Raw genomic sequence first — 17,255 nt, 5'->3', positions numbered from 1 at the left:
TTAAGAAATCAGAACTGATACATAAAAACTTTGAAGAATGCATCAGGTACTCAAAATAGAATATATACCCTTGCCACATGAGTTTGATTTTTTAAATTCATGTTCATAAGTACTCGTTTTCTAAATTTCTGTTCTTACAGTTTCTCTGTCAACCCTCCCAATTTCCTCATTTAATTTTCAGACTTGAGTCTGGTTAAATTGCAAAAGAGAAGAGAAAGAAATAGTTATTAAGCGTCTGTTTTGTTAGGTAGATATTATTACTTTCATTTTTACATGTGATGAAACTGAGGTTTAGAGAAGTAATTTATGCAAGGTCACAAGGAGGAGCAGGATTGGAACTGAGGTCTGCCCAGCTCCAAGGCCACTGTTCTGGCTCCTCTGTCAAGGCCTACTTGTCTTACCCAGTGCTTGGTATATAACGGAGTAGCGTAATTTACAAATCTAGACTGCGCTTACCTCTCTCTTTGGGAATTTAAGCTCACATTTAGAATTATCTGATGGAGAAGTAGCCCTACGTAATTACAGCACCACACAGAGAACTCTTAACGAATATAAAGTAAATAACTGACATCCATAGTAACTTACCTTTGCACTTATATGGCACCGCCTATTCTTAGTCCTGAGGAAAAATTAATCCAGAGTTTTAGTTTACAGAGGAATTCTACCCCTTTCAACACACTCCTTAATCTAGACAAGACAACACACTCCACTTATCTAGGACAAAGGCAAAGTTTATTGCTTTAAATTTATTTTCTCCCTCTATTTCCAAGCAGATGCTTAGACATTTTTGAAGTAAAATTTTCTGCTGTCTTTTCTTTATAGTTGAAAATATTCAGGGAACAGGTGGCAGTCCTGTTTCCTGGGAACATTTCTTTCACTCCTTAATGCTTTACCACGAGCACCTCCGGAAGGATCTTCCCAGCGCAGATAGTGTCCAGTACCGTCACCTTCCTTCACGTGGCATCACCCAGAAGGAGCAGGATGGATTGATTGCTTTTTTACAGCTCACCTCCACCATCATTACCTGGGTAATTATCATCCACAGCATGTGAGAGTGTAATTTCACTTGTTTTCTAGCACAGGGGCATTTTAAAGAACTCCCAAATTTTCATGAAATGCCTGAAGTTTATAAGTGATGAATTTTGCATATATAGAATTCTGTTTTTAAGCTCTGTGTTTCTTTACCTTCAGAGGGTATAGTAATTGTAGTGCGGCTTACTCCTGTCAGCTAGTGGGAAAATAATAGCACTGAAAGAAAATAGAAGGGCAAATAAGAATCAGTTGTGGATGCACATCCTTCTAGAAGGTTTCCTAGCAAAGGTGTGGATATGTGTTTTTTGGTGTGATGTATACATAAAGAATCTATTTTTTATTTATTATTCTTTAAGTTTATTTTTTAATTAATTTTTTTATTAGAGAGCACGTGTGAGCAGGGGACAGAGAGGGGCCAAGGGAGAGAATCTCAAGCAGGCTCCATGCTAAGCACGGAGCCCGAAGCCGGGCTCAGTCTCTTGACTCTGAGACCATGACCTGAGCTGAAATTAAGAATTGGATGGTTAACTGACTGAGCCACCCAGGAACCCCAAGAATATTTTTTTTTAATTTTTTTCTTTTTTTTTTTAATGTTTTTTTATTATATTATGTTAGTCACCATACAGTACATCCCTGGTTTTTGATGTAAAGTTCGATGGTTCATTAGTTGCGTATAACACCCAGTGCACCATGCAATACGTGCCCTCCCCACCACCCATCACCAGCCTATCCCATTCCCCCACCCCCCACCCCTCTGAAGCCCTCAGTTTGTTTCTCAGAGCCCGTAGTCTCTCATGCTTCATTCCCCCTTCTGATTACCCCTGCTTTCTTTATCCCTTTCTTCTCCTACCGATCTTCCTAGTTCTTATGTTCCATAGATGAGAGAAACCATATGAAAATTGTCTTTCTCTGCTTGACTTATTTCACTTAGCAAAGAATATTTTTAACTAAAAAAAAAGTTATTTACTAAAAAAAAAAAGAAAAAACCCCAAGAAAAGTTATTTACTGAATTACTCTTTTATTCTCTCCTTATACAAAACCATCTTACCCACCACTATTAAATTAGTCTTTATAAGAAACATGAGTTTCATTACATAATTTCTTTACTAAGAAACCCACGAATTGTTCTGTTATCTCCTAGAGCAAAATTGCTTAGTGAGACATTCTGTCTTGAGGACAGGAATAGTGTCTTCTAACGTTTTGGGTCTTCCAGGAATGCTTAACATAATTAAACATTAAAACATAAAGTTAGGGATCACCTGGGTGGCTCAGTTGTTAAGCATCTGCCTTCGGCTCAGGTCATGATCCCATGGTCCTGGGACTGAGTTCCACATCGGGCTCCCTGCCCAGCGGGGAGCCTGCTTCTTCCTCTGCCTGCTGCTCCCCCTACTTGTGCTCTCTCTATGTGTCAAATAAATAAGTAAAATCTTAAAAAAACAAAATAAAACAAAAAATCCTTATAAAGTTAATAGTTATTTCTTGTTGAATTGAAATGGTATTGGCATGCCTGGGTGGCTCAGTCAGCTAAGCGTCCAACTCTTGATCTCAGCTCAGGTCTTGATCTCAGGGTCATGAGTTCAGGGCCTGTGTTGGGCTTTACACAGGGTATGGAGCCTACTTAAAAAAAAAAAAGTCGCATTTGATACCATATATATCTTCATTTTTTTCTCAAAAAACTAAAAGGTATTCATTCATATATTATAGTAGAAAACATTCTACATTGTTTCAGAAAGGATTGAAAGTACTTAGGTAAGATTTGTGACCCTGGCAGACCCTTTATCTCATATGGATTATTTTGCATACTTAGAGCTATAAAAGTAATTCTAAAAGGCTGTTTCTCCTCCAGTCTTTACATTGACTGAGCTGTAATCTGATTTGATCCACTGGTACACCTCAAGCATAAGCCAAAGGCTTATCTTTGTTTTAGTATGTATTAAGCCTATGAATACTCCGTATAAGTGCTAGCAATTTAGATGATTGCTGGCCATTTTTCTTAGCTTTTAAAGATGAGAAAGTCTCTCTCGTTCTTTTGTGTTTGATTCCCAGAGTGAAAATGCTCGTCTGGCACTCTGTGAACATCCTCAGTGGACCCCGGTTGTGGTGATTCTGGGACTCCTGCAATGCAGTATTCCCCCTGTTCTCAAAGCAGAGCTGCTGAAGACCCTTGCAGCTTTTGGAAAATCCCCTGAAATTGCCGCTTCCCTCTGGCAGTCGTTGGAATACACTCAGGTAGTATCACAACTCGCTTACTCATCATAGTTTGCAAAGTGAGGCTTGATAATATGGTAGAAGCAAGGGCATCCTGTTTGCAACTTACAGTATAACATGAACTTCCCAGTTAGACAATTAAGTTTTAGTACCGAGCATAGCATCAGAAACTAATAGGCTTAGGTTTTTCTCTTAGATCAGTTGACAGCTTCACTAGGACACTGGAGATGGGTTCTTCTCTTAAGACTTTGTTTTTCAGTGTCTGTGAGATATTATTAAATGGACAGAATCCCTCAACTCTGTATTTAAGACCAGGCTGATAAAAGCCTTCAGACATTATTTGTACTCATAAATGTGGGGAATCTCTGTTTTTCTTTTCTGTTGCTTCCTTCTATGTCCTCCTGTTCCATACCAGAAGAATGAAGTATCTCTGTTAACTTTTATTTCTTTAGATGTAAGGCCTTTTGGAATTTTTCTGTGAAGGTGTAGTTATTCAGTATATATACTAAGATTAAAAAGGAGAATAAGGATGTACTTTATAGCAATATCTCTAGGAAAATGGTTAGGTGGAACATGTGTTTGTCTAAAAAACAACAAAACATAATATGAGCCTGTGATTCTAACCATTTGAAGCAGTAAAATATTCTAGTTGTTTCCTAACATGTGTGTCCTGAAGATGTAATGATACTTGATAAGAGCAAAATGAAGGGAGTTGGTGTGTGCTGAGAGGCTAAATCACTTTGGGTTTAGTATTAATACTTCATTTTTTTCATTCATGAGTATATCACTACCTCGTATTCTACATGCTTAGTGCTCCTTTAAATACCGAAAATGAAATATGATTGGGTTTAGACATTTCAGATATCCTTAGAGCAAGACTTGTTTTTAAAGGATCCTACCTGATAGTATATTTTCAGCTTGTAAGAGTGGTAGATAACGTAACATTAAGTGTAATTAATTATACCGTCTACTGCTTATGTCCCCAGCAAGGTCAGGTCAGAACATCTTAACTCAGAACTTTTGCCCACACAAGAAACCTATTCAAACCTGTTTTAACAAATTTAATTATTAGTTTTCTGGTGCTAATTGTAGGGCTGGTCTTGAACATTGGTGAGATTTCGTCCCATAAATCCTCTTAAGATTCATTCCTAGAATATCTCCGAGGAAATTTGCTGAATGTACTTCCTGTGTGCACTCAGAAACTACCAGTTTTCTGAAGCACAGATAATCGGAGGTTCTACCTGAACCCCACACAGTTGCTGATGAAAGTCCTGTCAGAGACTTCTGAGTTGTGCTTTCCGATTAGCGTCATAGGACTGTTGTATTGCAGGGCCACTTTTCATTGAGGTGTGGGGAATGTTCCTAACATCTATTTCTTATTATTTTAAGATACTACAGACCGTAAGGGTTCCAAGCCAGAGGCAAGCTATCGGTATCGAGGTAAAGTTTTCCTTTTAGTTTAAATGCTCTCTATTCATATATTCACATGATGAAAATTAACAGAAATTGTTCTTATCCTGTTACAGTCCTATAATTTTCAAATTTAATATATTTTCATTTGAAGTGTTGTCTGGTCAGTGTTGAAATGGAGATGAAATTTTTCATGAGACGAATCAAAATACTTTAGATTTCAAAGTTGGAAAAGGATGTTACATGGCAGCCATCCAGGCTGAAAGTTTGCTTTAAATTCAATTTAATTAGGTTACTTGGGTCAACCTGAAGCGAGAATTTACTTGTTTTAGTTTCTTTTCTTGTCTCTCTACACTCCCCCTCTCTTTTTCATAAAGAAACATGTAAGGTTTCTATTTTTAATTCACAGTTGGGAACAATATGTGGGAATTTTAAAATCTTCCATCTGATTGATCTAGATTTATATACTACTTTTGTGTCTTTCCTCAAATGAAAAATGGTGATATATGTTAGGTTTCTTTCGGTATGATGATGATAAGCTCAATGAGTCAATGTCTGCAAAATATTTTGTATTTTATAGTTGATTGTTTTATATTACTAAATGTCTTTATTTTTCTTTCGTAGGTTGAACTAAATGAAATAGAATCCCGGTGTGAAGAATACCCGTTGACTCGGGCTTTTTGCCAGCTTATTAGTACCTTGGTGGAGAGCTCATTTCCTTCTAATTTGGGTGCTGGCCTGCGGCCCCCTGGCTTTGACCCTTATTTGCAGTTCCTTAGAGATTCTGTGTTTCTCCGATTCCGCACAAGAGCTTACCGGAGAGCAGCTGAAAAGGTAATGTTCAAAGAAAATGTTTTTTGCCCTTATTCATTTATTGCTGCTTTGTTCTCAAAGGTATAAAAGGCTATAAATTCATTTTAGCTTTTGCCAATCAGTAAAATTCATAGTCTTAATATTGAGATGTCCATGACCTGATTAGTTTAAATCCATTAAAAAAAAAAACCCACCAAATCTGGGCATTAAAACCAAAGCACTGACTTTTTAATGATCAGTAGTTTAATTAATATGAATTCATAGTCATTCAGATCCTTCATTGAACAAATTTGGACCAAAATTGAACCAAAAATGTCATACCTTTGTCAGTTGGAAACACATTGTCCTTTTTTGGGATGATTTTGTTTAGGGATTGAAATAAATTTAAGCTTGCACACCAGTTTCTATTGATTTAGTAGCACTTTTGGGTTGTGGAGTCTTGGCTTAGTGGGAAAGCGTGTTATGACCCATCAGGTATGTTTGCCACAGATGGAGGCTGAGGGAGCATTGACAGTTACATATGTATTTGCTCTGGTTGCAACACACTCACAACTGAACTTATCATGTATATTATCTTATGTAATTCCAATATTACCGTGAGGCAGGTACTATTAATATTCCCATTTTACAGATGGAGGCTTAGCAAGGTTAAGAAACTTGCCTAAGGTCCAGGACCAGGATTTGAACCTAGGACTCTGATTCCAGATTCAAGCTCATACCCTCTAAGCTATGTAAGAGACCCTTCCAGGTTCTGACGTAATTCACTTAGTCTATAATACTGTTTATTGCCTCACAGAATACGCTTGGATGTATCTTGTAGGGACGTGTCTGCTTTATTTTTATAATTTGCTGTTTTTGAACCTGTTGGGTTTATTGTATTAGTGATTATAAAAATAATTTTTGTGCTAATTCGGGACAATTAGGATAGTATAGAAAAATACCAGAAGTAATGATATTATCCATAATCCTGTTGCCGAAGGAAGGATAACTTAGTCTTTTTCCTATACATATAAATTTTGATTGAGATAATTGTTTAGTTTGCATTTCTTTTTGGTCACTAAATGTGGTATCATGAGCACTTCTTCATGCCATCAAAGATTCTTTGAGAACAGTCTCTTTAATGACTGCATGATCCTTACTTGTTTTTAGCATGGTTCCTATATTCATTCCCCTTTCATTGAACTGTTTGTTTCTAATATTTAGTCCCAAGTAACTGAAATTCATTTTTTGTCAGTTTTATTATTTTTGCTTCTCACATAGTAAAAATAAATACTAAGAGGGGTGTACATTTTAGTCCTAAATTTACCTCGGTGACCAAATAATGCACGCTAAGAATGGCGATCTCTTCAACAAGATGTTCTGATACGTTATTGCACTTGTCTTAGATAGCTTGTTTGCCTTTTCTTAAAAAGGGCCTTATGACCTAAGTGTTCACCGCTTCAGTCAGCCATGTTCTTTCCAGGTCATTGTTTTTCATTCACGAATGTGCACGCTTGCAGTGCTTCTGTTTTCCCTAGCTACCATTGATTGCAGTTCCACCCCAGCATACTTTACCCTCAGACTCTTTTCCCTCAACTTCATGAATTTTCTGCACTTGAAAGTCTTCTTCAGGTTTAACTTCTGTTATTATATTTTAAAGCACTAGCTTCTCACAAAAACAATGCTTTAGATTGAGATAAAAAACAGACTGTTAGAGCCAGCGTATATATTTATCAATCCTAAAATCCATTATTATGTGGTGACAAGCCTTTTCTATTTAAATAAATGATCTTGAAATTTTTGGAAAATAGAGACAAGTGGATAATTTTTAAATAATAGTTTTAAGAAGTCACTGTATAGTCCCAGTTCCCAAACTCAGTCTTGATAAAATTATATGCAGTGGAAATGATTTTAAAATAATAATTAAAAATAAAAACCCTAAGTACAGTTACTAAACTCAGCCTTCATAAATTCTATATAATGGATTTCTTTAAAAATAAAGTTTTAATTTTACTGTCTATACTGTTGTGTATTATTTTTCCTTTGGCATAAATGTTTTTCTTTGTTACATAGCTTTTAAAAACATTTTTTAACAAACGTGTTAGTGGGGTCACTAGGGGCAAGCCCAGCAGCGATCGAGTTTTTCTTCACTTCTTTGGCTAGAGCCGTAAGATAGAATACTGGTCTGGGAATAGAAGTCCAGGGCTTGATTTCCAGTACCTTTGATACCCAGCTTTATGGTTTTGGGGAAGTTACTCAGGCTCTGAGCTTCGCTTGCTTTCTTTGTAACATAAGAGTGATTAGATGATTTCTCAGACCCTTTATAGCTGGGATTTTTAGAGAAAATATGAAATGTTTGACACTTTGGAGAAGGGGCGTCTTCATGTTCTGGAGAAAAGTGGGAGGAGTGCAAAGCCTAGCAAAGGGTGTCACCTTGGGCTGTTGTATTGTTACTGTAGCACTTGTTTCTTTCTGCAGTGGGAAGTTGCTGAGCTTGTTTTGGAGGTGTTTTATAAATTGCTCAGAGATTATGAGCCTCAACTTGAAGATTTTGTAGACCAGTTTGTGGAATTACAAGGTAATTTAATTCTGTCACTTTCAAATAAGCTGTCAGTGATTTATAAAGCTATTTATAATTTATAAATTACAAGATACAAATTATTTCTAAGTTCATGAATTAAGTTAGAGTGTAATCTTTTTTGTTACATTGTTTTAGTTATCTTAGTTGTTCTGAGCAAGAGAAAATAAAGTAAGATTTCACCGAAAGAAAGACAACACTGCCTTACAGATTCTTTGGCGAGTTAACATGTTATAGGTAATTAGGTGCTGTGAGCAAAACATCCCTTTTGGGAATTACAGCTGTATATAGTTTGTGTCCTTTGTCTCGAAATTGAAACTTGCCCGTTTAGATGCCATTTAATTTACAAGTCTCATACATTTCATATAAGTCAAGGGTGTGACAAAAATACTAACCGACCGTCTTTTGGATTGTGTTGTGTTCTGTTCAGGAGAAGAAATCATAGCGTACAAGCCACCAGGATTTAGTCTGATGTATCATCTTCTGAATGAGTCACCAATGTTGGAGCTTGCCCTTAGTTTACTGGAAGAAGGCGTTAAGCAGCTGGATACCTATGCCCCTTTCCCTGGTATGTGCCTGACTGTCTTAATGTCATGAAAACAGTTCTCATATTTTCATTTTTTTTTAATGGAAGGTTTGAAATAGATGATTTCTGAAGTTCTTTTTCACTGTGAGACTCTCCATATGTACAGTCGTGTTTTCAGTGAGTCATGCAATGAAAGCATATTAAAAGTGAAACAGTAAAGTACAGAGACTGTCACTATAACTGTGTCTCATTGCATGGTTTTTTATAGGTAATTATAATTATCTTTCTTTTGCTTTAATGTCTTTAACATGCCTAAATTTAAATCTAATGTACTTTCTGTTTCCTTGTCCATATAGTCTTTGTAAAGGCACTTAACTATAGTGCCTGTTACATCATGTTCAATAGGTTTTATTTAATATCATTACTACTGCTAATTATCATGATTTATTGAGTGCTTAGTATGCATTTGGTGCTTTTAAAAGTACATTTAACACATTTAATCTGTACAAAAGCCCTATTATTATTAGAATTACTATTTCCAGTTTGCAAATAAGGAAATTGGTGCTACAAAGCAGATTTCATATCTTTCCACAGTAAGTTGTAGCTCTGTGATTTGAACTTAGGTAGTTTGGCCCCAGAGTCCATGTATTTTAAATTTGAATGATGAGATTATAGATGACCCTTGTTCAAATTCTCAATTTCTTTATTTGCAAAATTTCTGCAAGGAGTCTGTATTACTGTGAATCAGTTTCTCAGTCTTGGTGCCATTGACATCTTGGGCCATAGAATTCTTTGTTGTGGGGACTGTCCTGTGCATTGTAGGCCTTGACCCTCTAGATGCCTGTAATGCTGTCCCAGTTGTGACAACCAAAGGTATCTCTAGGCCTTGCTGAGTGTCCTCTGGGGCTAATAATCCCCACCCCCCACCCCCATCTGGGAACCATTTCTCTAATCAAGGAAGAGATAAGGGAAAATGACTGAGAAGCCATTGCAAACAGATAATCTTAAGTTATGATAATTACTGTGAATTGGCATGGGTGAGTAGTTTATGAAGTTGCTGCTGTAAGTGAACACTTGAGGGCTTTTTGAGTCCAGAGCTTGTCCTTTAGCTTGTTTTCCTAAGAACTCTGCGTTTCCAAGATTCATGTAGAACTTTCTAACTTCAGTTTGTGTTATTTGTAGGGAAGAAACACTTGGAGAAAGCAGTACAGCATTGCCTTGCACTTCTCAATCTGACTCTGCAAAAGGAAAATCTGTTTATGGATCTTCTAAGAGAGAGTCAGCTGGCTCTAATAGTCTCTCCTTTAGAACAGCTGTTACAGGGAATCAATCCCAGAACTAAGAAGGCCGATAATGTGGTGAATATTGCCAGGTAAGTTACATTTCTAGGTAGAAAAATGATGAAATAAATCATGTGGGCATTCTACCTTTGCTTTCCAAATCTGGTCATAATCCCTCATTCATTACTCGGGGGTTGGGGAGCACATTTTGTTCTTGCCTTCTTTAGCCCTCTGATTTTAATTACTCTGACCTTTACAATTTCTTTTTTTTTCCTAATGGATTCCGTATCCTAAAGATGTCTAAGTGTAAAAGGACACTATCTTAATATTGTTTGTCTCCTGGAAGGGACCCTCTTAGACTGGTGGTGGGAATATAAACTGGTGCAGCCACTCTGGAAAACAGTAGGGAGGTTCCTCAAAAAGTTAAAAAATAGAGCTACCCTGTGACCCAGCAATTGCACTAGTAGGTATTTACCCAGAGGATGCAAACACAGTGATTCGAAGGGGCACATGCACCCCAATGTTTATAGCAGCCATGTCCACAATAGCCAAACAGTGGAAGGAGCCCAGATGTCCATCGACAGATGAATGGATAAAGAAGATGTGTGTGTGTATGTGTATATGCACATATTACTCAACCATCAAAAGAATGAAATCTTACCATTTGCAACTCTGTGGATGGACCTAGAGGGTATTACACTAAGCAAAATAAGTCAGAGAAAGACAGATACCTTATGATTTCATTTGTGTGGAATTTAAGAAACAAAACAGGTAAACATAGGGGAAGGGAAGGAAAAAATAAGATGAAAATTGAGAGGAAAGCAAACCGCAAGAGATGCTGAACTCCAGGAAACAAACGGAGGGTTGCTGGATGGGAGGGGGCGACTGGGTGATGGGCAGTAAGGAGGGCACTTAATGCAATGAGCACTGCGTGTTTTATGCAACTGATGAATCACTAAATTCTACCTCTGAAACTAAAAAAAACATACATATATATATATAGTTTGTCTCCTTTAGGGAAACTGGCAGTTTGGCGGTTAGGGCTAGGAAGAAAACTTTTCACTGCATATATCCTAGCTTCCAGTGGCTTGCTGTGTTTGGTGTTCTGTGACTTGTAGAGGTGTTGCCCTGATTGCTATCTTCTGCTTCACATGGTGTTCTCCCCGTATGTGTGTCTTTTCCACATCCCCCCATTTAATAAGGACAGCAGTCACTGGGCTAGGGCTCTCCTAATGACTTCACATCAGCTTGATTGACTGTCTGCAAAGACCCTGTTTCCAAATAAGGTCACTGTGGGTTCGAATATCAACGACTGAATTTTGGAGGAATGCAGTTCAACCCATAACAGACTGCATCTAGTTAGAACAGAAACCTTACCCAAGAGTGCTATACGGCCTGGTTCTAAATGTTCCTTGCTGAGAGTTGTGAAAAGCCAAAAGTTTCCATCACATTGTTCCTCAAATGTGTTCTTGTTTTAAAGATACCTGTATCATGGCAATACTAACCCGGAATTGGCTTTTGAAAGCGCCAAGATCCTCTGCTGTATCTCGTGCAATTCCAATATTCAGATAAAACTGGTTGGAGATTTCACACATGACCAGGTAACTGATTTTGTTGTTGTTATTTCTTTTGGTACATTCTGAGTGCCTATGGAAGTCACAGTGTCTGTGGAGGAGTCTTCCTCGTGTTTATGAAAAAATTCTGTGGGAGTAAGTATTTTTATATGTGGTGGCAAAAACTTATCCGTGTGCTGGGCTGTGTTCTGTGCTGGAAGAGAACGCCGTCTGACGCTGCAGACGCTGCAGGGTGTGCCTGGCAGGCGGAGTGAGACCCTTGCTCCTCTGAGTGCAGGAAGGTGGTGAGGTTTCCGAGCGGCACTTCTGCTTGTATCCTGCATCCTTTGTTTCCCTCTGGTGGTCACTCTGGCCATAGTCTGACTGAGCCTGTGTAGTTCCGTGTGCGTCTCACTGTTGAGTTGTTTACTGTTGTGGCTTTCTGGTGACTTCCATTTGTGTCACTTCATTTGATATTGCACTGTAGACAGTTTTCAGATGTTCTTCTATTAATCTAATTTATAATCTCTTTTTATTCTGAATAGCTCTGTTTTATGCTTAATAGCTACTATTGGGGAATCTACTACTTTTTTTTCTCTCTTTATAGGCATTTGTCCCATTGTATCTTCATGTTAGAAATCACGTCTTTAGCTAGTTGAATTTTGTTGTGTACAGTGTTGAAAGAGGGACTCTTGGGGTGACTGGGTGGCTCAGTTGGTTGGATGTCTGACTCTTGATTTTGGCTCAGGTCATGATCTCAGAGTCCTGAGATCAAGCCCCATGTCAGGCTCTGCGCTCACTGGGGAGACTGCTTGAGATTCTCTTTCTCCTCTCTCTGTCCCACAACTCCCCCCCCCCCATGCTCTCTTTCTCTCTCTCTCAAATAAATAAAAATTTTAAAAAATAAAACAGAGACTCTTCTGGCATTTTGGTTGGGACAGATCTTCATTTTGTGTCACTCTTCCTCATATTGCAAGAGTCTTAGCATTTCTAGTCTCCTGCCACTGTCTGTCAGTAGTAAAGTCTAGCTGTGACAACTCAGAATGCCTCCACATATTTCGAAGAACCGTCTGGAGTGGCAGTGCCACCCAGGTTGAGAACACTGTCTAATCTGGCTTTTGGGTAAGGTTCTTGAAAACGACATAATAGGGAGGATTGTATTTTGTTGGGCTGGCAATCAATGTATCACCCACCTACTGAAGTAAAGTTCCATTAATCAATTGTAACAAAAAAACCCCACAAAAAACTATGTGATAGGGGATGTGGAAAGTGAGGGTTCTCAGCTCACTCATACACATTTGAGTATGAATTATTGTTACCAATTTTAATATCCTGCTAGATTCTTCGTGGAGATTGGGTAGTGTCTAATTTCTCGGCCCAGCCTAGAAACATAAAACTGGTGGTAAGCAATACATTTCTAAAGAGAGAAGATGAGAATTTCATTTAAATTTTAGTTAAGATCTCAGAGCATTGGTGTACAATGAAGAGGTCATGAGATGGCAATTTCGTGTTATTTAAAAAAAACAACTGGTTTGATCTTTGGGAAAGAAAATTAGGGAAGCAAGTTTTGAAATGAATAAAAAAATTTTTGTTTCTTTAATTATTTCTATAGAGAGCTAACTTATGGCAATTTAAGGAACTGAATTTCCTGTTGATTAAAAGCAAAACTGAAACCTAAATACTTCAGAGATTTGCCTTTTTTCTTTATAGATAAATGTTTATAATACATAGCATATTTATCATAGTTTCTCTAATATTTAAGATGTTTGTAATTTGTCTTTTAAAAAATCTTTATATGACCTCAGAGTGTAAGTCAGAAGCTGATGGCTGGATTTGTGGAGTGTTTGGATAGTGAAGATACAGAAGAATTTGTCCGTCTAGAAGAGGGTATGTCTTCTACTAAGATGTATATTTTTTACTCTAAATAAATAAATAATGAAAACCGTTAACTGTCTAGTGGTGATAAAAGAGAAGTTTGAGAATTTGCTAGCACAAATGTAAGGCTTTGTGGAAACCTCAAATCTGCGCTCACTGTAATGGCTGATGAAGTGAACCTAAAGAGAACATGGAGCTTTGGAACACAAGCTTTATGTATTTAAACTTGACTTATCTTGACTTTTTTATTGTTTTGTAATTTGTTTTTGGATTTCCACATTAAGGATCAGAACTTGAAAAGAAGTTAGCTGGAATCCGTCATGAAACAAGAATCCACATCTTGAATCTTCTCATCACCTCTCTGGAACGCAACCCACCCAACCTTGCTCTCTACCTCCTGGGCTTTGAACTGAAGAAACCTGTCAGTACCACAAACCTGCAAGATCCAGGTATAGCCAGAAGACACGTAGACATTGATTTCTTTTTGTCTTTATGTAGTTAAGTGGTCATTCGTTGAGTTCTGGGCTCATGGGATAATTCACTGGAAGTGAGAGGTCATATGGTAGGTAATCTTTAGAACTTAGATCAAGGTGACAAATTAAGCCTTGAAAATTAGCATTTATTGATTTTCTTTGTCAGTGTTTGCAAGTGTGTTTACAATGGAGTGTATATTTATGGAATTTAATATTTCTAAAGGTATTTTAAGGTTTCTAATGCAGAAATTTGAAAAGCTAAATTTCTTTTTGGTTTCACGTAGGAGTGTTAGGTTGCCCTCGGACATGCCTTCATGCCATTTTAAACATCTTGGAGAAAGGAACCGAAGGGAGAACAGGCCCGGTGGCAGTGAGAGAATCTCCTCAACTCGCTGAACTATGTTACCAGGTATACAGAAGGCTGTATTTAATAGCACTTAGTAGAAGAAATTTAACTAAGGTGCTTGAATATATCACAGATATGGAAGTATAACAGTAAGACTTGAGTTGAAATGAGTTCATTTGGTAGTTTGGTTTGTCTTTCATTTGTAGATAAAATCCATAGAGCACACACCCCAAGATCTTATAGATGTACAGATCCTATATGTTGCTCTCTTGAAAAATGAGGGAAATTAGATTTTTGAGTTGGATTTTAACCCGGTAGTGTAGAAAGTGTCCAGTAGTACTATTTCAAGTTGTTTCTTTTTGGTGAAGACAATAGAAGACCTCTGATTCTCACCTCTGCCCCTTAACTAGCTAAATCAGCTTGGGTGTGGCACGAAACTTCTCTGAGTTTAATGTGTGCAGTGGGCTGTTGTGAGACTTAGCTGAGAATGTAGGACCGTGGGTGAAAGCACTACTTAAGAACCACGTGACTCCTGCAGTGCTGGAGCTAAATGTAAGGTGGTGGAAAGTCAAATTAGTGCGGAGTTTAAACTGTACTGAGAGCTTCTGTTTTGCCTGTGTTCTCTTGTGATTATTTCTTGTCTTACTCATTTTGTGTTTGAAAAGCTAGGCTTTATAAGGTGTGACTCATTTCTCAATTTCAGTAGCATCCTTGATTCAGAGTTTCAGAATAAGAAAGGCATCATTGACTTTTAGTGACCTGGAGATTTTTATTATTCTCTATTTTTCTTTTTGTAATTCTTAACGATTTTCTTCTGCCCTCTGGCTGTCCAAACAGCCCCTCACTGCAAGTCCTGGAAGGAAAGCCTGTAAGCTAGGTCTTCCTCAGAATCAAAATGAACTCTTCCTTAATGGGGGAACAAACTTGATATGCATTTTAGCAGTGCTCTAGAATTCGACCTATTTAGGTAGAAGTAGTTGATAAGCTTAATCATGGAGGCTAAAGGAGTGAGGCAGGTGACGTAAGGGAGCCAGACTGAAGACAGAAAGGTGGGGGAGAGGGCGGCGGCAGAGTCTGACAGACCGGAAAGCAGATGCGCTGCTGCTCAGCTCTGCTGAGTTTTACCACGTCAGAGTGCAGGCCCTGGTTTGCCAGATGCTCTGATTTGTAATACACCGTCCTGGCCAACGAAAACGTGTCTGTCCCAGCAGTCTGCCAGCTTCTTACAGATGCTCTGTGACTTCGCTACTCAAAATGGGGTCCCGCCTCATCAGCCGGCCCTCCCGGGAGCTAGTTAGCACAGAATCTCAGGCCCCGCTCCAGACTGCCGAGTCAGACTCTGCATTTTAACAAAGAGCACTGCTCCATTCTTAATGAAAGATGCTTCCTTCACCTATAGGTTTATACTTTACTCTGCTTCAGAAAAACGTCTTCAAACTTCTAAGAAGATCTTGTTAGTTTAGAGAACTCTGATTGTAGCAAAGGGAAATAGATTGGACCTTACTGATACCTTCATCTTCCAGCAGGACAAGGCTTTCTGGGTGAAGAAGTTGAGACTGAGCCTGTCTGTACCTTTGCTCTCTCCTCTCTGAGGATGGAGATTTTTCCTGCCTGGTCTTGGGAACTGGGGAGGTCAGTGGGCACACACTTGCAAAATGGCTTGTAGTGCTTTGGGAGCTCCCTTGCTGTGTCCTCCCTCTGACAGTATGACCTGTCCCACATTTTTGAGCATCCTGTTCTTGTGTCTCAGCTGGCCATCTAATACGGGTAACTGGTTTTGTGTTGTTTGGAAAAGTTCAGTATTAGCTTACCAATTTTTGTTTGTTTATAGAGTATCAAAAATAACATCACAGCCATCTGAAAAGCAAGCATACATCTGCAACCGAAAGATTTCCGTTTTACCTTGTGTTCTTTTTACCTTTTTGCTCGTGTAGACGTTGGTGTAGTTTACTCTGCTGATAGTTTTGTGTCCTTCCCCCTCTGTATAAACTTCCTGTGCTGCTGCAATGTAAATTATGTTTAGATTGTTTGCAGGTTTTTTTACTGTGCTCTCGCAAACACCTTTAGTTACTTTTTGTTGTTCTGTATTTTTCTTAAGAATGTAAGTCCAGACATGGATTTACAGTTGATTGTCATTATTGGTTTTATAAATTGACAGTGAACCCGGAATTGGGAATATCGAGCCATTGCTCCTAGGGAAAACAGTGTTAGAACCCTGTAAGCCTCTGGTCCCAACGTTTCCCTCAACTGATAATTCAGTAACCTTGTTGGTTTATGTTTCTGTTAAAAGACACTTTACTTAATACATATTGTGGATTCATTAGCATTGAACTCAAGACCAGTACAGCTCGTGCCTGAATGAAGCTTACCTAACCCCTGTATTTTCAATGTAAGGCACGTCCTAGGCTTCTTGCACTCAGGAACACTTACTTCAGCACTATGCTTGGGGGCCATTTTAAATGGCAAAATCACAAAATTTGAAAAACAAAAGGCACAAAATAGGGGAAATGGATCACTTACAATATATGGAAAGGACAGCTGTTACAACATTAGAGCTAAAACCAGGACAGAGCATTGCCTTCTTCAGCCTCAGCGGAGAGCGTGCAAGGTGGGCAGCTCGGGTGTTCTGCTGCTCTGTGCCTTTCCTTGAGCGAGTGCAAGAGCGTGCGTGTATTGATCGTGGAGTTATAAATAAGTTTTAACGTGTAGATGAATTTACGAATACAGAATCTACAAATAATGGTGATAGGCTGTTGGGTCAAAGCATATGAATAGTTTTATGACTTACAGATTGTAATTTGTAAGTAATCGTGACAGTTATAGTAGGTATTAAATAGAGCCAATAACAGATGAATTTAAAATGCCTGTTAATGGAAAGCATCTAATAAATATTTATAAAACCATTCATAGATGAAAGGTTTTTTTTTTTTTTTTAAGATTTTATTTATTTATTTATTTGAGACAGAAGGGGAGATAGAGCACAAGTGGTGGGGAGGGGCAGAGGGAGAGGAAGAAGCAGACTCCTTGCTGAGCAAGGAGCCTGATGCAGGGCTCGATCCTAGGACCCTGAGATCGTGACCCAAGCTGAAGGTGGACGCTTAACTGACTGAGCCACCCAGGCGCCCCGATGAAAGTTTTCACTATCATTTTGCCAAAAACTGGGATTTGCTTTTTCTACAGTT

At 38.3% G+C, this 17,255-nt stretch overlaps 1 protein-coding gene across 2 annotated transcripts in view; it reads left to right on the top strand.

The window, feature by feature from the left end:
• Positions 1–17,255, top strand: part of NUP205 (nucleoporin 205) — a 95,065-nt gene that overhangs the window by 40,842 nt on the left and 36,968 nt on the right. For both annotated transcript variants that reach the window (XM_045792582.2, XM_045792583.2), the window contains exons 12-22: positions 823–1,028; positions 3,079–3,261; positions 4,630–4,680; positions 5,275–5,484; positions 7,921–8,020; positions 8,451–8,588; positions 9,729–9,918; positions 11,307–11,427; positions 13,185–13,266; positions 13,539–13,703; positions 14,012–14,136. In XM_045792582.2, the coding sequence (XP_045648538.1) occupies positions 823–1,028; positions 3,079–3,261; positions 4,630–4,680; positions 5,275–5,484; positions 7,921–8,020; positions 8,451–8,588; positions 9,729–9,918; positions 11,307–11,427; positions 13,185–13,266; positions 13,539–13,703; positions 14,012–14,136 (1,571 nt within the window). The remainder of the gene's footprint in view (positions 1–822; positions 1,029–3,078; positions 3,262–4,629; positions 4,681–5,274; positions 5,485–7,920; positions 8,021–8,450; positions 8,589–9,728; positions 9,919–11,306; positions 11,428–13,184; positions 13,267–13,538; positions 13,704–14,011; positions 14,137–17,255) is intronic.

Source organism: Ursus americanus, chromosome 3 (genome assembly GCF_024610735.1).
Source record: "Ursus americanus isolate L20-20 chromosome 3, mUrsAme1.1.p, whole genome shotgun sequence".
Lineage (NCBI taxonomy): Eukaryota > Metazoa > Chordata > Mammalia > Carnivora > Ursidae > Ursus > Ursus americanus.
Note: the sequence above shows the minus strand (reverse complement) of the source record. Positions and strands in the feature narration are given on the sequence as shown.